The sequence below is a fragment of the Oncorhynchus gorbuscha genome, linkage group LG09 (assembly GCF_021184085.1).
Source record: "Oncorhynchus gorbuscha isolate QuinsamMale2020 ecotype Even-year linkage group LG09, OgorEven_v1.0, whole genome shotgun sequence".
NCBI lineage: Eukaryota > Metazoa > Chordata > Actinopteri > Salmoniformes > Salmonidae > Oncorhynchus > Oncorhynchus gorbuscha.
The window spans coordinates 69,445,489-69,469,451 of NC_060181.1; the positions used below are offsets into that span (position 1 = coordinate 69,445,489).

At 41.9% G+C, this 23,963-nt stretch overlaps 1 protein-coding gene across 1 annotated transcript in view; it reads left to right on the forward strand.

Moving 5' to 3' along the window:
- lrp1bb (low density lipoprotein receptor-related protein 1Bb) overlaps window positions 1–23,963 on the forward strand; it is a 433,776-nt gene that overhangs the window by 284,601 nt on the left and 125,212 nt on the right. The window contains exons 27-32 of the mRNA XM_046364065.1: window positions 2,587–2,831; window positions 9,352–9,483; window positions 9,749–9,976; window positions 10,772–10,946; window positions 11,322–11,416; window positions 12,842–12,991. Of these exons, the coding sequence (XP_046220021.1) occupies window positions 2,587–2,831; window positions 9,352–9,483; window positions 9,749–9,976; window positions 10,772–10,946; window positions 11,322–11,416; window positions 12,842–12,991 (1,025 nt within the window). The remainder of the gene's footprint in view (window positions 1–2,586; window positions 2,832–9,351; window positions 9,484–9,748; window positions 9,977–10,771; window positions 10,947–11,321; window positions 11,417–12,841; window positions 12,992–23,963) is intronic.

The window sequence follows — 23,963 nt, forward strand, 5'->3', positions numbered from 1 at the left end:
GCCTTTTGACGTTATCGATCATACTCTGCTGCTGGAAAAACGTATGTGTTATGGCTTATACCCCCTGCTATATTCTGGATCAAAAGTTACCTGTCTAACAGAACACGGAGGGTGTTCTTTAATGGAAGCCTCTCTAACATAATCCAGATAGAATCAGGAATTCCCCAGGGTAGCTGTCTAGGCCCCTTACTTTTTTCAATCTTTACTAATGACATGCCACTGGCTTTGAGTAAAGCCAGTGTCTCTACTGTTTGTATGCGGATGACTCATCAACATACACGTTAGCTACTACAGCGACTGAAATGACTGCAGCACTTAACAAAGAGCTGCAGTTAGTTTCAGAGTGGGTGGCAAGGAATTATATTTCTAAAACTTAACCTTAACTAGCGTGCCCAATTTCAACTTCCTGCTACCTATGCCAAGAATATAAAATATGCATATAATTCATAGATTTGGATAGAAAACACTCTGAAGTTTCTAAAACTGTTTGAATCATGTCTGTGAGTATAACAGAACTTATGTAGCAGGCAAAACCCGAGGACTAACTGTTCAGAAATATATATATTTTTGCCTCTCTCTGTTCCCTGAGTTGTTATTGCCAAGGGATATTTCTTAGGAACCTGTTCTCAGTTCCTACCGCTTCCACTGGATATCACCAGTCATTGGAATTTGGTCGAGGTTATTCCTTTGTGCAATGAAGAAGTAGGCCAACTAGGAACTGGGTACACTTTTGTGAGTTGCGCAAGACATGAAAAGTGGCGCTGGTTTGTTTTCATTCCTGTATTGAACACAGATTGCCCCGTCTACAATTTGATCGATTATTAACGTTTAAAAATACCTAAAGTTGTATTACAAAAGTAGTTTGAAATATTTTGGCAAAGTTTATAGGCAACTTTTGAAATATTTTGTAGTGACGTTGCATTTTTTGTAAGCTGTTTTTTTTCTGGATCAAACGTGCTTTATAAATTGACATTTTGGATATATATGGACGGAATTAATCAAACAAAAGGACCAATTGTGATGTTTATGGGACATATTGGATTGCCAACAAAAGAAGCTCGTCAAAGGTAATGCATGTTTTACATTTTATTTCAGCGTTTTGTGTAGCGCCTGCAGGGTTGAAATATGCTAACAACTTTGTTTACTGCTGGTGCAGATGGTGCAGGCTATCAGATAATAGCTTCTTATGCTTTCGCCGAAAAGCATTTTTAAAATCTGACATGTTGGCTGGATTCGCAACGAGTGTAGCTTTATTTGAGTATCTTACATGTGTTATTGAATGAAAGTTTGAATTTTATAGTATTTTATTTGAATCTGGCGCTCTGCATTTTCCCTGGCAATTGGCCAGGTGAGACATTTGCGTCCCGCCTATCACTAACTGCCGTTGTATTTGGGACAAATCATTCACTAAACCCTAAACCTCAGCTAACTCTTGTAACAAATAATGTGGGAATTGAGAAAGTTGAGGTGAATAAACTGTTGGAGTAACCCTGGATTGTAAAACTGTCATGGTCAAAACATATTGATACAACAGTTGCAAAGATGGAGAGAAGTCTGTCCATAATAAAGCACTACTCTACCTTCTTAACAGCACTATCAACAAGGCAGGTCCTACAGGCTCTAGTTTTGTCACACCTGGACTACTGTTCAGTCGTCGTGGTCAGGTGCCACAAGAAGGGACATAGGAAAATTGCAATTGGCTCAGAACAGGGCAGCATGGCTGGTCCTTGAATGTTCACAGAGAGCTAATATTAATAATATGCATGTCAATCTCTCCTGGCTCAAAGTGGAGGAGAGATTGACTTCATCACTACTTGTATTTATGAGAAGTATTGACATGTTGAATGCATTGAGCTGTATGTTTGAACTACTGGTGCACATATCGGACACCCATGCATACCCCACAAGACATGCCACAAGAACACACAATGGGAGGCGCATAGTACTACATAGAGCCATGAATACATGGAGCACTATTCCACATCAAGTAATTGATTGCAAGCAGTGAAATTTAATTTAAAAATTAAAAAATAAATACACCTTATGGTACAGCGGGGACTGTGAAGCAACACATACATACACGTAGGCACAGATACTTGCATACACACACACAATAACATACGCACTATACACACACATACACATGGATTTTGTATGTGGTAGGGGCCTGAGGGCACACAGTGTGTTGTGAAATTTGTGAATGTAATGTTTTTAAAACTGCATAACTGCCTTAATGTTGCTGGACCCCAGGAAGAGTAGTTGCTGCCTTGGGAGGAAGATCCATAATAAATACAAATACCTGACTAGTATTTTTATTGTATAGAGCCAGGCAGCCTCATGATGATATTCATACCACCATATAACAGCTCTAATTGCATCTACGCTGCAATGTATTGTACTTCCATGGTTACTCTACCTGGCTAGTATGCATATACTGTATCTCTGTCTTTATACTGGAAAGAGACAATCTAATGACCTCCTGATCATGTTTTCTCCCTCGAACATCTCTCATGCCATCTAATCTGAGCTGTATGTTATCTATTCTGGCTGGTTACCGTACCTTCACCTATCTTCTCCCTTTCACAGCTCTGATGCCATCTACTCTGCACTGTACGATGGCAGTGGGATCATAGAGATCCTGAGGGGACATGAGTACCTGTCACACCCCTTCGCCGTGTCCCTGTTTGGGGGAAGTGTCTACTGGACAGACTGGAGGACCAACACCCTGGCCAGAGCCAACAAGTGGACGGGCCGTAACGTCACAGTGATCCAGAAGACCAGCGCTCAGCCCTTTGACCTGCAGATCTTCCACCCTAGCAGACAGCCACAAGGTAAACAGCCTAGACCTGTAGTCAAGCAACTGTAACCTTTGGTAATGCACATCAACTATTCCCCTGAGTGTTGTCACTCTCCCATCGTCATTAATGGGGCTGTAGTGGAGCGGGTTGAGAGCTTCAGGTTCCTCGTGTCCACATCACTAAGGATCTATCATGGTCCACACACACCAACACAGTAGAGAAGAGGGCACGACAACACCTCTTCCCCCTCAGCAGGCTGAAAAGATTTGGCATGGGCCCTCAGATCCTTAAGAAGTTTACAGCTGAAACGTTGAGAACATCTTGACTGGCTGCATCGATGTTTGGTATTGCAACTGCTTGGCATTCGACCGCAAGGCGCTACTGAGGGTAGTGTGTGCGGCCCAGTACATCACTGTACACAGTACATCACTAAACATTTTCAAGGACTCCAGCCACCCAAGTCATAGACTGTTCTCTCTGCTACTGCATGGCTTGCCTTACCGCTGCACCAAGTCTGGAACCAACAGGTCCCTGAACAGCTTCTACCCCCAAGCCATAAGACTGCTAAATAGACTATTAAACAATCTGCATTTACTCTTTTTGTGCTAACTTTTGGACTCATCACATATGCATATGCTTCTGCTACTGTTTATAATTTGTCACTTTTTTCCATATGTACAGTGTATATGTACATCTCTACCTCAATTACCTCGTACCCCTGCACATAGACTCGGCACTGGTACCCCGTGTATATAGCCAAGTTATGGTGACTCATTGTTTATTTATTATTACGTGTTTTACTTTTCTATTGTCTCTCTGTTTTCTTTCTCCTTTGGTTGTTGGGAAGGGGCTGTAACGAAACATATTAACGTTAGTCTACACCTGTTGTTTACGAAGCATGTGCAAAATACAACACTTTTTCACAGAGGGTTCTACCTGGAACCCAAAACGGTTCTACCTGGAACCCAAAACAGTTCTACCTGGAACCAAAAAGGGTTCTCCTATGAGGACAGCCAAAGAACGCTTTTGGAACACTTTTTTCAATGAGTGTATTGACTAAGAAGCATTTCTGAAAAGGTGAATCCCCTGTTGCATATAGAGAAGAAGAGAGAGAGAGTATAATGGTATTCATTTTAGCTGCTTCTCTGCCCTCATTGGGCCTGCCAATCATGGGGCTTCTCAGCATGCATACAATAAGAAAGGGGCTGAATGATTGAAAAAGGTGGTCATGCAGAGAATTAGATTGCATTAATGGTACCTCAGAATGTGTTTTCTCCCTCCGCCCAAATTAGGCTAATTGGTTCATGCAACAGTGTCAAGCCGTTTTTAAAATTAATTGAACCAGAATTAATGAAAGGAACTGCAGAATGAGAGCGGGCTACAATTAATCCTGTCAACACCGATGATAGCCTATTCTCTGTATATGCCCATTGGAAGTCAAATTAAAGGCACGCATTAAATAAATTATGCAGATTAAGGTGTATGGAAAGTAAAATAGGCTTACCAGTTGGCCCCCAATTTAAATTCTTAATCCGTTTGGCTCATCAATTTACTGATACACTACATGACCCAAAATATGTGGACACCTGCTCATTGAACATCTCATTCCAAAATCATGGGAATTAATATGGAGTTGGTCCCCCCTTTGCTGCTATAACAGCCTACACTCATCTGGGAATGCTTTCCACTAGATGTTAGAACATTCCTGCAGGGACTTGCTTTCATTTAACCACAAGCGCATTAGAGAGGTCAGGCATTGATGTTGGGCAATTAGGCCTGGCTCGCAGTCGGCGTTCCAATTCATCCCAAAGCTGTTCGATGGGGTTGACGTCATGGTTCTGTGCAGGCCAGTCAAGTTCTTCCACAACGATTTCAACAAACCATTTCTGTATGGACCTTGTTTTGTGCACAGGGGCATTGTCATGCTGAAACAGGGCCTTCCCCAAACTGTTGTCAAGTTGGAAGCACAGAATCGTCTAGCATGTTATTGTGTGCTGTAGCATTAAGATTTCCCTTCACTGGAATTAAGGGTCCTAGCCCAAACAGCCCCAGACCATTATTCCTCCTCCACTAAACTTTTGGCATCCGCCAAACCCAGATTCTTCCGTAGTCTGCCAGATGGTGAAGTGTGATTCATCACCCCAGAGAATGTTTCCACTGCTCCGGAGGCCAATGGCTGCGAGCTTTACACCACTCCAGCCAACACTTGACATTGCGCATGGTGATCTTAGGCTTGTGTGCGGCTGCTCGGCCATGGAAACCCATTTCATGAAGCTCCCGACGAACATTTATTGTGCTGACGTTGCTTCCAGAGGCAGTTTGGAACTCGGTAGTGAGTGTTACAACCGAGGATAGACAATTTCTATGCGCTTCAGCAGTCCCATCCTGTCAGGCCTACCACTTTGCGGCTGAGCCGTTGTTGTTCCTAGATATTTCCACTTCAGAATAACAGCACTTATAGTTGACCGGGGCAGCTCTAGCAGGGCAGAAATTTGACAAACTGCTTTGTATCCTATGATGGTGCTACATTGAAAGTCACTGAGCTCATCAGTAAGGCCATTCTGCTGTTAATGTTTGTCTATGGAGATTGCATGGCTGTGTGCTCAATTTTATACACCTGTCAGCAACGGGTGTGGCTGAAATAGCTGAATCCACTCATTTGAAGGAGTCACCAGAGCGTGATGAGCGAAGTAAAGCCCCACCAGCCAAACCCTCCCCTGGGCCAATTGTGCGCCGCTCTATGAGAGGCCAGTTGTGACATAGCCTGGGATCGAACCCGGGTCTGCAGGGACGCGTCAACCACTGCGATGCAGTGCCTTAGACTGCTGCGCCACTCAGGAGGCCTATAAAGTGTATTTTCAGTAGGTTTGTGTTTATTTCTCAATATGCACTTTCACCTCTTATCAAATCCAAAGTGCTGGATTGCAGAGCCAAAACAACAACAAATGTGTGACTGTTCTAATACTTTTGCAGCTCACTGTATATTTCCAGGCTTAGATTATAGCATTGATTGGGTGTTCATTCATTGCTCTTTGTTTCTAAAAGGATTTGCGAAAATGGTTCTGTAAACAGAGCTGCTAGTCAAAGAAATCATAATATCTTGGATGCCGGTATTGTCTTTAGGATGTAGTTTGTTTTCACACCCTTAAAAATGATATCTTCACAGCTGAGTTAAAAATATCTCCCCTTTTAGCTTTCTATGAATGTAAGCCGCTGTCCATGAATGGGCATTAGTACTCTAGTAATCTGGTTTGCATCTATTTAGCATTCTCAAAATGATGCCAATGTGGTAGGAGTTAATTTGGCTGTTTCGTCCTCTGTATCTGCCTGCTCGTGACTGTTCTGCATAGATAAGTGTGAGGAAATTGAACTGCAGAAGCCAGTAAGTATGCCTAATCCCATTTTAAAGAGCCCAGTGGGCGAAACTTGGGTAATATCCAATCCAGCCAGCCAGTCCCAAAGCCTGGAGATACTGGTGGTCTCTGCTTGGCCCTGCAGATTTGGACCAGAGAGACTGCGGGAGGGAGGGAGGTAGTGACAAATAGAGGGAGACTACTGGAGAGCTGTGGGGGCTACAGTACATGTCTCTGGGGGTGTTTGGTGGGTGCCAAAACGGGAGCTTGTCTGGGGGCGTCAACAGTCTGGTTGTAAATACATTATGTGTGGCGGGGGAGGGGGGGATGGGTAACATGAGGTTTGAAAACGGGGAGGAGGTGCCAATGATTAGTTAAGGGGAATGCTGGTCCCAAGGCCTCACAGTGAGCAACTGTAATTGGTTAGTTATAGCTGCAATAACACATCAAACAGAACGCTCTCCCCTCCCAGCACTGGTGATCCGCAGCAGGCTCATATGATCATATTGGAAATGAAATGAATAGTATCAAAACATTTGTACAATGATGTCTATTATATTTACAAAGACACAATACAGTGTTGTAAGTATCAGTATTTGAGTTATGATGATTTTATATAAAGTATTCTGTATTCATGGCTGCATTAATGCAATCAGAACTACTGACTGTGCCTAAATTGTTATTAAACAAAAGGACCTCTGAATGTATCTCCACAGCTGTGCACTATGCTTGCTGAGAATAGGAAGGAATACATCTGATCAGTATGCAGAGTGCATTGAATCACTGCATGGAAGTAAGCAGCTGCTTCAAATACAAGCGGGGTGATACTATTGGAAGCTATAATGAACATTTTGTATTCAGATAACGGGCACCGGACATTTACAAGGTAAACATGTGGCTTTCCTGCACAGCCCCCTTGTCTCATTTGCTTGTGAGTGGCAGAGAAAGACAAAGAGGAGTGTTGATGATAATACAACGTGAATATAACACCCAGGGCTTGACAGAGCCACTACTCCCTGCGTTAGATAAACACAAACACGTTGAATTAATAATCAGATTTTGAAAATACACCGCTATTCGCTGCTGAATATCTATTCAGTCGCATTAAAAGGAAAATGTAGCTTTCAAAACAGAGACTTTAAACAACAACATAATACACTTCACATATTTTACTGTAACAGTTACCATGACGACCTGAGACCTTTTTTGAATATTGTAGCTCCTCCTGAGAGTTTAGATACATTTTATAACAGTGAAGTGCCCCAGCTTACATGACATTTTAGTCATTTATCAGACTTACCCAGAGCTTCGTACAGTAGTGAGTGCATACATGTTTGTACTTTTTTGTGATGGTCCTCCTTGGGAATCAAATCCACAACCATGGCGTGGAAAACACCATACTCTACCAATTGAGCCACACAGGACTGGACATTCCGTATTATACCCAGTAGACTTTATGGTTTTGATTGAAAGATATCACTCTTTGGGCACCAGCCTTTCTCTGTTCTCTGTGTCGGCAAAGCATGGGGGTTATTTATTTATGAGATGTCTGCCAGTCTAGAAATGAACTGTCTTTCCCCTGTTATTGTAATTTCTTATGGCTATAATTCAGCTGACTGCTGAACTGTATTCAGGCTTTTATTTCCTATCATGACTCGTGTTGTCGGGTATGTTTTCAACTCACGCAGACAGAGTCATTTTCTCTACTAAACCATGTGAATGTATAATGGATTCAGCGAGACATAGTGCAGGAAATGAGTTTGGAAATGAGTTTGTCAAGCTTGTTTTGGGTAAATCACTGCAAAAATGGATCTTTGTATCTTGTATGAAAATGTACCAAAGGGAAATAACTGTCCAATCTAAAAACCTGTGCATTTATTTATCTGAAGTGACTTGGTGTTGACAAAGGAGGAATTCTAGTGTCTGTTCGTATGCTGCTTATATACTGCTGGATCACTGTGGGGTTAAACCTTAGCAATATCCCACCAGACGTGTGCAATGAAATCAGTCTGGAGGAAATGTCAGTACATACAGGTTAATGTTGGGACTTAAGAGTGGGCAGTCTTGGGCAGTGGTTGTGGTCCTACAATAACAGACTTGATGGAAGAGGTAAAGTCACTGTAAACTCGGAGAGAGGGAGAGAGAGATGAGGTCGTGAACTCCTTATGAGTCAGACAAATGAGTTCCAAGAGGCCTGTCTGTCAGCCAAGCCTTACCAGGAATAGGGAGTTATTTGACCATTTCTTGATTACTCTTTAGTTTGTATAATTAGGTTTGCTGGGTCAGCATCCGTTACAAATGCAACTGCTTTAAAGATGTCCAGCCTACCCTGCCCATTTCTCCCAATGTATGCCAGTGGTTTAAACCACTTGAAAGCAATGTTGAATCAAGAGAGCCAAGGTGGATGTAGAGTTGGGTAGTGGTATGTGTGGATAAGGTGGAGTGCCATCTGGTCAGCACAACTGTAACTGAGGGAGTCAGTGATATGGTTGAGCAGTACATGTGACCAACTGGCCATCGAAAAACATTACACCCAGGTTGTTGCAGCTGTTCCTTTATTTCCTGTTCCTGCTCTCTTTTCGATAGGTGTTAACGTTCCAGAATAGCCCTTTAATCATATTGGTCTGCTGAAAACTACCGAACTAAGCACCTTTATTTTCTGTTTTTATAAGCTTTGGTGCCTTTTACTGTTTACCTTGTCAGCAAACATTTTGATCATGTGCCCAAAAGCATATCTTGTTCTTGTACTTCAGCACTACCACATCCTCTGCGATATATAGAGTGGATTTCCTACAAAGGATTCCCACAAAAATGTGACTCTTGGGAGGCTTTTTGTTTCAACTGACAGAAATGTGAGCTTTCCTGTTGAATCATATATGTGGTGAAAGCTTTAAGTGCACATTCATGTATTTGTGGTGGCAGGTAGCCTAGTGGTTAGAGTGTTGGACTAGTAACCGAAAGGTTACAAGATCAAATCCCTGAGCTGACAAGGTAAAAAATCTGTCATTCTGCCCCTGAACAAGGCAGTTCGTTCCTAGGCTGTCATTAAAAATAAGAATTTCTTCTTAACTGACTTGCCAAGTTAAATAAAGGTAAAATAAATAATAATTGTCATGGGCCAAGTGTTTCTCCTTTTTCATTCTTTCTGCTGACAATTTTCTCTCTCTTTCTCTATTCCTGACTCTCTCACACTCCTTCAGCGTCTAACCCATGTGAAGAGAATGATGGGTGTGGCCCGTGCTCACACATGTGTCTCATCAATTACAACCGTACTGCGTCCTGCACCTGTCCACACCTCATGAAGCTGTCCCCCAACAAACAATCTTGCTTCGGTGAGTGGGACGGCCGTCTTCAATCTTTTAACACACCTGTATCTATCCTTTTCATTATCAAATTCACAAAAGAGTGGGAGATTGTGCACAGTCACATAACAAAGAACCATAAAGAATGCCAGAACAATTTGTTTAGCATATTCATTATTTCATTGGCACTTGCATATCATATCATATGTTACACCCATATAACCATATTTGACTTAAAAGGTCAACCACTTCACAAATCAGTGGTAGCCATTGATATTTCTCTATTTTTCCATAGTGTTGAAAAGATTCCTCCTGTACGTCAGGCGGTCAGAGATCCGCGGGGTGGATATTGACAACCCTTACATGAACGTCATGACAGCACTTACCGTCCCAGACATCGATGACGTCACCGTTGTGGATTACGATGCCCAGGAGGAGAGGATCTACTGGGCGGATGTGAAAACACAGACCATCAAACGGGCCTTCATCAACGGCACCTGGCTGGAGACTGTCATCTCTGGAGGTAGTTACTGGCTCAATCCCAGATTTTGACCAGGGTCGATATGACTCTTGTCAAAAGTAGTGCACTATGTAGGGAATAAGGTGCTACTTGGGACCCACACACTCTCTGTTATTTCTAAGTGTGTAACTTGGAGAGATGATAATGTAACTGAGATGGATGAGTCATGATGACTTGTGTAAGCTCTCCTAAACTAATTCCCAGGCTTTAGCTCCATTGGCTAACACAGTCTTGTGGTGTGCAGAAACTCCAGCTACAATACTTCATAGGCCTGTCAATAACGTAGTGCCAGTGTCTGCCACTCATTTAATTAACATGATTTACATTACATTTTCTGATTGGCATTGCAAAGGGATGAAAGACACATCCGGAACTAACTTCTGCAATTATTGTTTGTTTCATTGTGTCTGAAAGGCTTTTGATTGGAAGCTCTGTTTTGACAAATTGTGTCGCATGAAAGCACGTTGTCAAAGCACAAAAGACAATTGCTGTTTTTCAGGAAGTGTCTCCTCTCTCATCCTAATTTCCGTTCTTGATATTTGTGCCAGAGATTTAATTCATTGCCCCTGATAAAGAACAGAACAAAAACCTGCCGGCATAAGCTTTTTTACACATTCCAAGATAATGTTCACTATCGCTGTATTTTTCAAATAATGTTTTATACCAATGTTTTTTCGTACTGTTTGTTGTCCCAAGGTCTGCAGATGAATCTGTCTAACTCATGACCCCTGTTACTCCATGTAAAACACATTGTTGGATGCTGGATTGACAGCCTCCCTCTCTTTGTTTTCCCCTCAGATATACTAAACTGCCGTGGGCTGGCTTTAGATTGGCTGTCTAGGAACTTATACTGGCTCAGCTCAGAGAATGACGAGTCTCAAATCAATGTCGCCCGTCTGGATGGGTCCCTGAAGACATCTGTCATTCATGGGATTGATAAACCAAGGTGCCTTGTCGTGCACCCCGCCAAGGGGTAAGTAGATTAAACACCACAGCATCTGTGTACTTCATCATTATCTTCCGGGACTCAACATCAACAAGTTATTAGGAAATCATAATTTTGTTTGAACAAAAACAAAAACCTTCCAAAGTAGACATGACACATGACACCATTCCCATGGTTCTCTCATTAAAATAAAAATTGTTCATAGAATTTGTAGCATTATTCAGTGTAAATATATAGATTGTATGCAATTTAGTTGCACAGTATCAACATTAATAAAGTGTGCAGCTCTCACAAACTACAACTAAATTGAACAAAATCATTAAGAACTAGGAACTTATTGTAAAGTAGAACTGTAAAAATGTAATGTGCAATGTCTGTGTAATTTATATTCTTTCACATTAGGAAAATCTACTGGACAGATGGCAACACAATAAACATAGCCAACATGGATGGGAGCAACAGCAAGGTCCTTCACCAGAACCAACGGGAACCAGTCGGTCAGTTGAACATTATAGCTCTGTTTGTTCACACTGCGGGAACACTACTGCCTGTTCCAACACTCTATGATTCCAACATTCTATATCATGGGACAGATTCAGAGGAGCAGTCCAACAACATGCTGGCAGTATATACACTGTCCACTGTATGGTGTACATTTTAGGACATCCCTATGAGGAGGCCAGGGCTACTTTGTATGTCACAGGGTGTAGGGATGTCCTAAAATGTACACCATTCAGATAATGTGTCCTCATAATGAGCACTAGGTGAATTGTTTTGTTTATTTCCAAAGATACAAAGATAGCATCTTTCCAAATGGTAGGTGTTGAAATAATTTGGTACACTTGACCTAACTGAAAACCTCTTCTGCTGCCATACACAGTTGTTCAACATGAACCTCTACCATATACTCAGATGATACAAGCTTCAGTGCACAATTGTTCATCTGCAGGTTCACGCCTCAAGCAGCATGTTCTTACAGCACAAACAGACCTGCAAGGTCAAGTCTTCACTTTCTCAGATAAACACAGTACCGTTGTCTTCACTGTGTCTGCCGGGTAGTCTTGGTATGCCCTGTCTGAAATATAAATTGCCCGCGTGCCATATACATCACATGACTTCATTGATGATGGGCCGGACCTGGGGACGGTGGTAAATGAATGATGTGTTGTGAATGGGAATACAGGCGCACGCACGCAGACACGCACACAAACACACACCATGGGAGACAGAGCTGTCCACAAACACAATTGAAGTAGCCCCCAGTTGCCACCATCAATAGTGCCATTCTGTCAAATCTCATCATGTCTGCTAGAGAATGGATTTAAAAAGGAAGGAGCCACTCTCTGGTCAAATGATTTATAATGTCAAATAGAGGTCATAGAGATATCACAGGCAGGCTGCGACGAATCCTTCCAACAACCTCACACACATGCACACATGACACATGCACACACATACAGGCACTCACACAAACACACGTGTGCACACATGCACCCATGGCACATGCACACACACACAAGCAGGCACGCACACACTCGCAAACACACACAAATGTGCACGCTCACACTTATACTCACTCCTATAGATACACACGTAGTGCTACATCCATACTTTCACATATGAAGTCACATCCCAGGCTGCAAGAAAGATTGCAACAATCTCACAATCACCCCGATAGACACATATTATACAAACTGTACATTCAAACAACCATAGTCCCTCTAATACCAGATGCATCTTGCGTATGTACATTTTACTGATTGCCATCATGTAGACCAAGTCATTAAATATTTGACATGTGATGATGCTATTGCAACCAGTATTTCCCACTTGTGTGCTTTACCATATCTGACACAAAGATCTGACTGTAAAAAGATAAGGCATCATATAGTCACTAGCCCCCTTTCATTCTTCTCCCCCAGGTCTCTCTCTAGACTACACAGCCAACAAGCTGTACTGGATCAGCTCTGGTAATGGCACTATCAACAGGTGCAATGTGGACGGTAGTGGTCTGGAGGTGCTGGAGAGCATGAAGAGGGAGCTAACCAAAGCCTCTTCCCTGGCTGTTATGGGTGAGTTGTGGCTAGTGTAAAACGTAGTGTACCCACAACGTGGGTAAAAAAAAAACAATTGACGTAAAGAGTAGATGAATCTTCCCTCTGTTGTATTGTGAAACGTTTGGACCTAAAGGCCTTTATCAGGCTGGAACAGTGGAGCATGTCAGCCAGTGAATCAGATCCCTGTCATGGATTAAGGGAGAAAGTGGGGAGGCTTAGGGCCTAGGCCTGTACATGTTGCTAGTTAAGTGGCTCCTGGATAAAGCCATTTAACCAGTGTTGTGGTATGACTGTGACAGTTCTGCTTCACTCTGTGTGAAATTGTCTGGGCATTAGATAATTAAACCACTGGCTGGAGCTGCATGTTGATTGATGATATATTTTCTTTTGTAATGAAAATGGATGTGGAGGCCCATAGTGGAGTGTTGTTGCTTTGTATCAGTGCTGGATATAATATGTTGGACGTTATTACTGCGACAGGGTGCTTCTTTTCAATAAGAAGGCATTTCTTTCTCATACTATTTGTTTTGTTGTGCAATTGCACCATACATAATACAAAGACTCACGCATGACTGAACTGATTCTAAAGCTTGGTCACACTTTAATGAAAAAGCCTATGTAGGTCACTGTCGAGTCTAAGGTGAAACGTTTGCAAGGAGTTTGGAATCTGTGAATTAAACTTTTTCAATAAATGCATAGTGGGAATAGAAATACTGTGGAACAATAAAGTTATTATTCTCCATTATTTTTCCTCCACTGGCTACTAGTCAGCCACATGGTAGGACTTAAAACAAAGAGGAATGTAACGTTTGGCCTCAGAGGATGAAAAGAACATACATTCCAAACATCAAAGTAGAGGTTGTTAATGTGATTGATTTAAGATGGAAAAGGAGAAGGAAGACCACAGTGTCTCATAAGACATTTAATTCAGCACACAGCATCTGGCTTCATAATTGCATTACTCTCACTACACCATTTTGGATTCAGGATACACATTTCCAATATCTACACGTCCTAACAGTTACAATCTGGACAATTGGGAGGAAACCTCTTGCTGTACAAAGACACATGTCTGTTTGCCAGGAGTGGTACTGAGAAGCAGTGGCAGAGGGTTTCTGTTTTAACTTGGTGTTGACGGTCAGAAGAGTTGTCAAAGGAAGATTCATTCTCCTTTGATGCACCGTATTTAGTGATTTAGTGCAGACTTCCCTCGCTGCAAGTTTAAACATACTAATTACACGGTCAGAAAATAAGGAAACAACAATTGAAGTTCGCAACTTTATAGTGTCTGCTTAGAGTCCGGAGGTATTGAAGTTGGAACGAATGTGACAATGCATTTATCTTCACCCCTACCTACATGTATAAATGACCTCAACTAACTTGTACCCCTGCACACTGACTTGGTACCAGTACCTCCTCTATATACCCTCGCTATTGTTATTTTATTTTGTTACTTTTTCTTTCTTTTTTAACTTTAGTTTGGTAAATATTTTCTTAACTCTTCTTGAACTGCACTGTTGGTTAAGGGCTTGTAAGTAAGCATTTCACTGTAAGGTCTACACTTGTTGTATTCGGTACATGTGACCAATAAAGTTTGATTTGATTTTGATTTACTTCATATACAGTACATTGAACACTTAAGTTTGCAACTTAAGACCATTTTTTTTGTTTTACTTTATGATGGAAGCACAGTAAAGTAAAAATGTTCTTGCTGTAGAAATGGTGACTTTATCGCATTCCACAAAATGTGAGCCGGAATGCAAGACGACAGTTTGAAAGCAGTAGAAGGTTACAGTAGAACAGTGGAATGCTGTGTTCACAACAAGCCATTTACCATACTTAATGAAAGTTTGGTTGTATTGTGGAAATTATTTTAATTGCTTTGAGTGGCATATTTATATTCTGCCAAAGCTGGAGAATAATTGTGCGGAGGTGTTATACTTACAAGTATTTATATTGGATATTGGAAAGGGCGTGTGTGGACGTGTTTAACTATAATTGTGGGGACCAGAAGTCCCCAGAATAATTTGTATTTATTTATTTTTATTTCACCTTTATTTAACCAGGTAAGCTAGTTGAGAACAAGTTCTCATTTACAATTGTGACCTGGCCAAGATAAAGCAAAGCAACAACACAGTGTTACACATGGAATAAACAAGCGTAGTCAACACAATAGAGAGAAAAAATAAAGTCTATATACAGTGTGTGCAAAACACCAATTTAGCAAATTAACACTGGAGTGATAATGAGCAGATGGTTATGTGCAAGTAGAAATACTGGTTTGCAAAAGATTATAAAAGTAAATAAAAACAATATAGGGATGAGGTAGGTAGATTGGGGGGGCTATTTACAGATGGGCTATGTACAGCTGCAGCGATCGGTTAGCTGTTCATATAGCTGATGTTTAAAGTTAGTGAGGGAAATATAAGTCTCAAGCTTCAGCAATTTTTGCAATTCGTTCCAGTCATTGGCAGCAGAGAACTGGAAGGAAAGGTGGCCAAAGGAGGTGTTGACTTTGGGGATGACCAGTGAGATATACCTGCTGGAGCGCGTGCTACCGGTGGATGTTGTTATCGTGACCAGTGAGCTGAGATAAGGCGGAGCTGTAACCTAGCATAATAGTAAACAAATAAAAATGTAATCAACTGGGGACATTTTGTTAGTCCACACAAGGTCAAGTGCTATTTCTTGGGGCTTTAGGAAAGAGTGTGTGTGTGAAACATGTTTGTAAAACTGTCACTACCCTCTGTTCATAACTCTTAGTTCATAACTCTTAGTTCATAACTCTTAGTTTATATTTCCAATTATCATAAAAATGTCAAGGTATGATATTTAGGATCTTAATAATGAGAAAAGTGGCCAAACAGGTCAGACTAATGTTTTGCAATGCCAATACAAATGTAGATGCATGAAGAATACCTTACACCTTAGCTGTGTGACTTTTCAAAATATCACCCATGACCATGGAATTGCAAATATTTTGTTTGAATATATTTTCCTGGCCAATTTTGTTCAAATTCCAACTCAACCCAAAATAACTAACAAATCGAACAAACACAACCGACAAAAAAATCTAAATCAAACACAGTAGTGTCATATGAAGACATCCAACCCGATAATAAAATAAAAAATAAAGAGTAACTATTATTTAAGGTGTATGTATTTTTATAGCTATGTAAGCCTAATGGAAGTTTGCTTTGATATTGAAATAATATTAGGTACTTAGGTGAGATTTTAGCTGGAAACTATAAACATATCCTGCTGAGAATGTTTTTGCATCCATTACGTACAACATAGGTTATTTACAGCTACATAATTGAAGAAAGGCTGTGATGTTCTTTCAAGAAAATTACATTGTGTCCAAATATGATCTGTTGATGACATTTCCTAGTGAAAAGCGTATCGACTTTTTCCCCCAGTGAATCATCTTTACAGGTGAATGACAGATGTCTGCTCTTCAGCTGTAGTCCATGGTGTGGAATGAATGATAGAGATTGGTTTTATTCTCCAGCCAACTCTCAACTCCAAAGCTTTCATTTAAAAATCCATACCCAGTTTCCTCTTGGAAAGGACCCACATTTATTGAATGTAGAATAATCTGTTGTGATATATAATAAAATTGACGCTGTGGTATCCATCAGGTTTAGTAAAATTGTTTGCTTTTTCATATGTTCCTGATTATATACTGTACACCATCTGTTCCCGAAGGGAAATTGCTTATTATATACTGTTAGTTTTATTTGCTTGCTAGTGTTATGGGCTGGTGTGTCTCAGTATGGAAAGCCGTATATTCATATAATTGTTTTATATCAATCATTTAATTACTTTTATAGATTAAAAATGTTTAAATATCCCAATTTTTTTATAATCGTCCTCCCGTGTGGCGCAGCGGTCTAAGGTACTGCAATGCAGTGCTAGCTGCATCACTACAGATCCTGGTTCAATCCCATGCTGTGTCGCCGCCTGCCGCGACCGGGAGACCGATGAGGCGGCGCACAATTGGCCCAGCGTCGCCCGGGTTACGTTGGGTTTGGCCGGCCGGGTTGTCCTTGTCGCACTCTAGCAACTCATGTGGCAGGTGCCGGGTGCAGTGCACGCTGACACTGTCGCCAGGTGTACGTTGTTTCCTCCGACGCATTGGTGCGGCTGCTTCCGAGTTAAATGAGAAGTGTGTCAACGACGCAGTGTGGCTTGGCGGGGTGGTGTTTTGGAGGACGCACGGCTCTCGACCTTCGCCTCTCCCGAGTCCATACGGGACTTGCAGCGATGGGACAAGACCGTAACTACCAATTGGTTATCACGAAACTGAGGTAAAAATATCAAATTAAAATAAAGAAGAAATATCAAAAATTCCCCATAGGATTCAATGGAGAAACACATGATAATTTAAAAAGATTCTATCAAATTAAATGTTTCATATCAATAATTATATATATAATTATATATATATACGTCATTGAAGAGGATGTTGGAGAGAGTCTTTATATTTTGTTGCCTTAAAATTAAATGTTAAAAAAAATATGAAATTACATTTTTTCCTACCGACGTACAAAAGCTACTTCATATTTCTAAAGTGAAAGAAAAATCGTGGAAATGTTAACAAATTAATACTAATAAATCAATGAAAATGTCTTGTTTGTGTATTGTATGTCTTCACACCACATAGTTCAGAGGTGGTCCCAGAGTGGCGTGGTGGAATTCTGGGACCCATCATTTTTCCTGATCTGGTAACCTGACAAGTAAAAAACTAGACCTTATATGGTATGGCGTGAGTAGTGTGTTGTAAAAACATTTAATATGGGTTATGATGGGATCAGAGTTTTTCTAATCAGTTCACATGCAGCAACCTTGTACTTGTTCATATTAATTATATGTGAAAAAATAACTAAGGGGTTTCCTATACACAGAGAAAGCAACATGATTGGACAATGGCACTCACAGGGCTGAGCTTTCTTTATGCTGGTTTGCATTGTGTTGTCCTGCCCCATGCATCTCTTGGCCTAATTAAAAATGAACTCAGTCTGTCAGCTATTGTGTTTATTGATTAATTTCAGTTAATAATTTTAGATTTAAAAAGTCTAGGTTTGAATATAAACCAAATTGGATCCCATTCACATTTTCTCACAAACAAATGGGCTATAAATGCAGAACGTTACCGCTCCGTTTACCCTGCACATAGGGATAGAGCGGATGCAGCTGCTGTTAGTAGCCTACAGTTGATCAGACTGAAAAATAGTCACATTTCCATGCAGTACAGTATGTCAGATCACTAATGTTTAGGTGTATAGGTGGCTACATTTATGTATGGGTTGTTGCTTGTGTCTGGAGTGATGTGTTATCACGGTTGCTAAATAAATACCAGAGGAAAGTGGGGAGCGCACCTTCACCTTCAGCTGAGAGCTGCCCAGTGACACAAGCCTACCAGACGAGCTAAACTACTTCTATGCTTGCTTCGAGGTAAATAACACTGAAACATACATGAGAGCACCAGCTGTTCCGGGAGACTGTGTGATCACGATCTCCACAGCCGATGTGAGTAAGACCTTTAAACAGGTGAACATTCAAAAGCCTACAGGGCCAGACGGATTACCAGGACGTGTACTGCGAGCATGCGCTGACCAACTAGCAAGTACCTTCACTGACATTTTCAATCTCTCTCTGTCCGCGTCTGTCATTTTTAAGCAGACCACCATAGTGCCTGTGCCCTAGAACACTAAGGTAACATGCCTAAATGACTACCGACCCCTAGCACTCACGTCTGTAGCCATGAAGTGCTTTGAAAGACTGGTCATGGCTCACATCAACACCATTATCCCAGAAATCCTAGACCCACTCCAATTTACATACCGCCCCAACAGATCCACGGATGATGCATTCTCTATTGCACTCCACACTGCCCTTTCTCACCTGTACAAAAGGAATACCTATGTGAGAATGCTATTCATTGACTACAGCTCAGCATTCAACACCATAGTACCCTCAAAGCTCATCAATAAGTTAAGAACCCTGGGACTAAACACCTCCTGCTGCAACTGGATCCTGGACTTCCTGACGGGCCGCCCCCATCTGGTAAGGGTAGATAGCAACACATCTGCCACGCTGAGCCCCCTGTACTCCCTGTTCACTCATGACTGCACGGCCAGGCACAATTCTAACACCATCATTAAGTTTGCTGATGACACAACAGTGGTAGGTCTGATCACCGACAACGATGAGACAGCTTATAGAGAGGAGGTCAGAGACCTGACCGTGTGGTGCCAGGACAATACCCTCTCACTCAACGTGATCAAGACAAAGGAGATGATTGTGGACTATAGGAAAAAGAGGACTGAGCACAACCCCATTCTCATCGACGGGGCTGCAGTGGAACAGGTTGAGAGCTTCAAGTTCCTTTATGTCCACATCACCAACAAACTAACATGGTTCAAGCACACCAAGACAGCCATGAAGAGGGCACGACCAAACCTATTCCCCCTCCAGGAGACTGAAAATATTTGGCATGGGTTCTCTGCACCATCGAGAGCATCCTGACTGGTTGCATCACTGCCTGGTATGGCAACCGCTCAGCCTCCAACCACAAGGCACTACAGAGGGTAGTACGAACCGCCCAATACGTCACTGGGGGCAAGCTTCCTGCCATCCAGGACCTCTATACCAGGCTGTGTCAGGGGAAGGCCCTAAATATGGTCAGACTCCAGCCACTACAGTCATAGATTGCTACCGCACGGCAAGTGGTAATGGACTGCCAAGTCTAGGTCCAAGAAGCTTCTAAACAGCTTCTACCCCCAAGCCATAAGACTCCTGAAAAGCTAATCCAATGGCTACCCAGACTATTGCATTTCCCCCCCTCTCCCCTTCTTTTACACCGCTGCTACTCTGTTGTTATCATCTATGCATAGTCACTTTACCTAAATGTGTATATTACCTCAACTAACCAGTGCCCCCGCACAATGACTCTGTATTGGTACCCTCCTGTATATAGTCTCGTTATTGTTATTTTTCGTTATTGTTATTACTGTTTTATTTATTTTTCTTATCTGTATTCTTTTAAACTGCATTGTTGGTTAGTGTCACGGTTTTCTTCCTGGGAAGGAGAGGCAGACCAAAACGCAGCGTGGTTATAGTTCATGGTTCTAATAGGAAAACTCAAACATGAACACAACTACAAAACAAGAACCGTGAAAACCGAAACAGCCCTATCCGGTGCAGTAAACACAAAGACAGGAAACAATCACCCACAAAATACCCAAAGAATATGGCTGCCTAAATATGGTTCCCAATCAGAGACAATGTAAGAATGCTGTTCATCAATTACAGCTCAGCATTTAACACCATAGTACCGTCCAAACTCGTCAAACCTTCCAAACTCCCAGTCGCCCTGTGCAACTGGGTCCTGGACTTCCTGACTGGTCGCCCCCAGGTTGTGAGGGTAGGTAACATCTCCACCCCGCTGATCCTCAACACTGGGTCCCTACAAGGGTGCGTTCTCAGCCCTCTCCTGTACTCCCTGTTCACCCACGACTGCGTGGCCATGCACGCCTCCATCTCAATCATCAAGTTTGCAGACGACACTACAGTGGTAGGCTTGATTACCAACAACTACGAGACGGCCTACAGGGAGGAGGTGAGGGCCCTCGGAGTGTGGTGTCAGGAAAATAACCTCACACTCAATGTCAACAAAACAAAGCATCCCCCTATCTACATTGACGGGACAGTAGTGGAGAGGGTGGAAAGTTTTAAGTTCCTCGGCGTACACATCACGGACAAACTGAAATGGTCCACCCACACAGACAGCGTGGTGAAGAAGGCACAGCAGAGCCTCTTCAACCTCAGGAGGCTGAAGAAATTAGTCATTTCACCAAAAACACTCACAAGCTTTTACAGATGCACAATCGAGAGCATCCTGTCGGGCTGTATCACTGCCTGGCACGGCAGCTGCTCCACCCATAACCGTAAGGCTCTCCAGAGGGTAGTGAGGTCTGCACAATGCATAACCGGGTTCAAACTACCTGCCCTCCAGGACACCTACACCACCCGATGTCATAGGAAGGCCAAAAAGATCATCAAGGACAACAACCACCCAAGTCACTGCCTGTTCACCCCGCTATCATCCAAAAGGGGAGGTCAGTACAAGTGCATCAAAGCAGGGACCGAGAGACTGAAAAACAGCTTCTATCTCAAGGCCACCAGACTGTTAAACAGCCATCACTAACATTGAGTGGCTGCTGCCAACACACTGACTTAACTCTAGCCACTTTAATAATGGAAAAATGGATGTAATCTATTTGTCCCTAGCCACTTTATATAATGCTTACATACCCTACATTACTCATCTCATATGTATATACTGTACGCTATACCATCTACTGCATCTTGCCATCTTGATGTAATTAAATGTATCACTAGCCACTTTAAACAAAGCCACTTTATATAATGTTTTCATACCCTACATTACTCATCTCATATGTATATACTGTACTCTATACCATCTACTGCATCTTGCCTATGCCGTTCGGCCATCACTCGTTCATTTATTTTTATGTACATATTCATATTCATTCCTTTACACTCGTGTTCATAAGATAGTTGTTGTGAAATTGTTAGGTTACATTACTTGTTAGATATTGCTGCATGATCGGAACTAGAAGCACAAGCATTTATTAACATCTGCTAACCATGTGTATGTGACAAATAAATGTGAAGTTTCTTCTTGTACAGTTGCAAAAACTGTCAAGCGCTATGATGAAACTGGCTCTCATGAGTACCGCCACAGGAATGGAAGACCCAGAGTTACCTCTGCTGCAAAGGATAAGTTCATTCGAGTTTACCAGCCTCAGATATTGCAGCCCAAATAAATGCTTCACAGAGTTCAAGTAACAGACCCATCTCAACATCAACTGTTTCGAGTAGACTGCTTGAATCAGACCTTCATGGTTGAATTGCTGCAACGGAAACCACTACTAAAGGACACCAATAATAAGAAGAGACTTGCTTGGGCCAAGAAACATGAGCACTGGACATTAGACCGGTGGAGATTTGTCCTTTGGTCTGGAGTCCAAATTTGAGGTAATTGGTTCCAGCCACCGTGTCTTTGTGAGACGACACTACAGACAACACTACGGCACTACAGATGACACAGGCACATTTAACCAGCATGGCTACCACAGCATTCTTCAGTGATATGTCACTCCCATTAAGCCCAAACCAGATGGGATATCATTTTTTTTTCAACAGGACAATGACCTAAAACACACCTCCAGGCTGTGTAAAGGCCATTTGACCAAGAAGGAGAGCGATAGAATGCTGCATTAGATGACCTGGCCTCCACAATCCCTTGACCTCAACCAAATTGAGATGATTTGGGATAAGTCTAACTGCAGAGTGAAGGAAGACCAGCCAACAAGTGCTCAGTATGTGTTGGAATTCCTTCAGGACTGTTTGAAAAGCATTCCAGGTGAAGCTGGTTGAGAGAATGCCAAGAGTGTGCATAGCTGTCATCAAGTCAAAGGGTGTCAAATATATTTTTGATTTGTTTAACACTTTTTGGTTACTACGTGATTCCATAAGTGTTATTTCATAGTTTTGATTTCTTCAATATTTTTATACAATGTAAAAAATGAAGAAAAACCCATGAATGAGCAGGTGTTCTAAAACTTTTGACTGGTAGTGTATGTGAAAACTGCTTTCCATTTTCTCTGCTCCATTAGCGAATCAAAGTTATTGAACGCTGATTAAACAACACACTCTTCCTGTAGCTGAAGCCTTTGGTCTGCCTTGGGTTAATCAATGAAATGCTGTATTTGTAGTGGTTAGGCTTGTTCTCAACCGTCAGCCTGTGTCAATTAAGAGAGATTGAGATCTAACAGGCGGCTGACCTGGATCTATTGCCCCCCCCCAGTAGGGGACTGTGAATGTGTGTGTTGGTGTGCGCGTGCATGTGTATTACCATAAATGCGAGGTTTGCCCAAGAGTGCCTTGCATACTGATAGATTATCTATAGTTTCGTTTTGCCCACTGCTGGCTTGTTATCACTGTCATGTGAAATGGACACTAACTGCTATTTGATTCCTGCTGCTGCATGACAAACGCAATTATGAGAATGTTCAGTTGAAGTATTAAAACAGCATGTTGAGACTCGAAACTAAAAGTTTCAGAATGGGCAGCAAAATGATTATAGTTGTCGATGTAGCTATCAGATGATTTGACGAGCTTATTCACAACAAATGGCAATTCCCCCAAAATGTTAACAATTAGATATTTTTTGCACAATCACTGATGCATCCTGATGATTGCCAAGGACAGTTGTGAATGGAGTTAATGAAAGCAGTGTGTGTGACACCAGGTTGATCCTTTCAACTCCTGGTGCTGTGTGTTACTGTTTTTTTGCTGTGCTAAACGGAGATCTGAGGGCCTGTGTTTAGAAGGTGTGTGTGTGTGTGTGTGTGTGTGTGTGTGTGTGTGTGTGTGTGTGTGTGTGTGTGTGTGTGTGTGTGTGTGTGTGTGTGTGTGTGTGTGTGTGCGTGTGCGTGTGTGTGCGCGTGTGTGGGTGAGGTTAGGTTTGGTGATTAGACAGTGTGGGTGATCCATCTATCAGCCTCCACTTGCCTGGAATCAAACCCAGTGGTTGAGGTTTAAATTAAATATGATTAGCAACAACCAAGCAATCACCACTACCCACTGACCCCAGTAGCAACAAATGAATGCAGAAAGCACAGCTAATCTGGACTAGGTGATCCGGAGGGTCACCTGTTTGGGAAGCAGCATGTAGGCTGTCAGTATCACTCAAAGCAATTTGGCTGATTCCAGAAAATGAGTTTTACTTTCCTTTTAATGTTGACTTTTATCCCAAAGCTATTTCACTGAACTGTAGTGGGTTCCTTCCATCTCTCCTTTACAACAACTGAGACTTAAGCTATATTTAGAAAGTGATTGTAAATAAATTACATCGTACTTCATTATAGTCTGTGGTCAGATATGATGAAGGGTA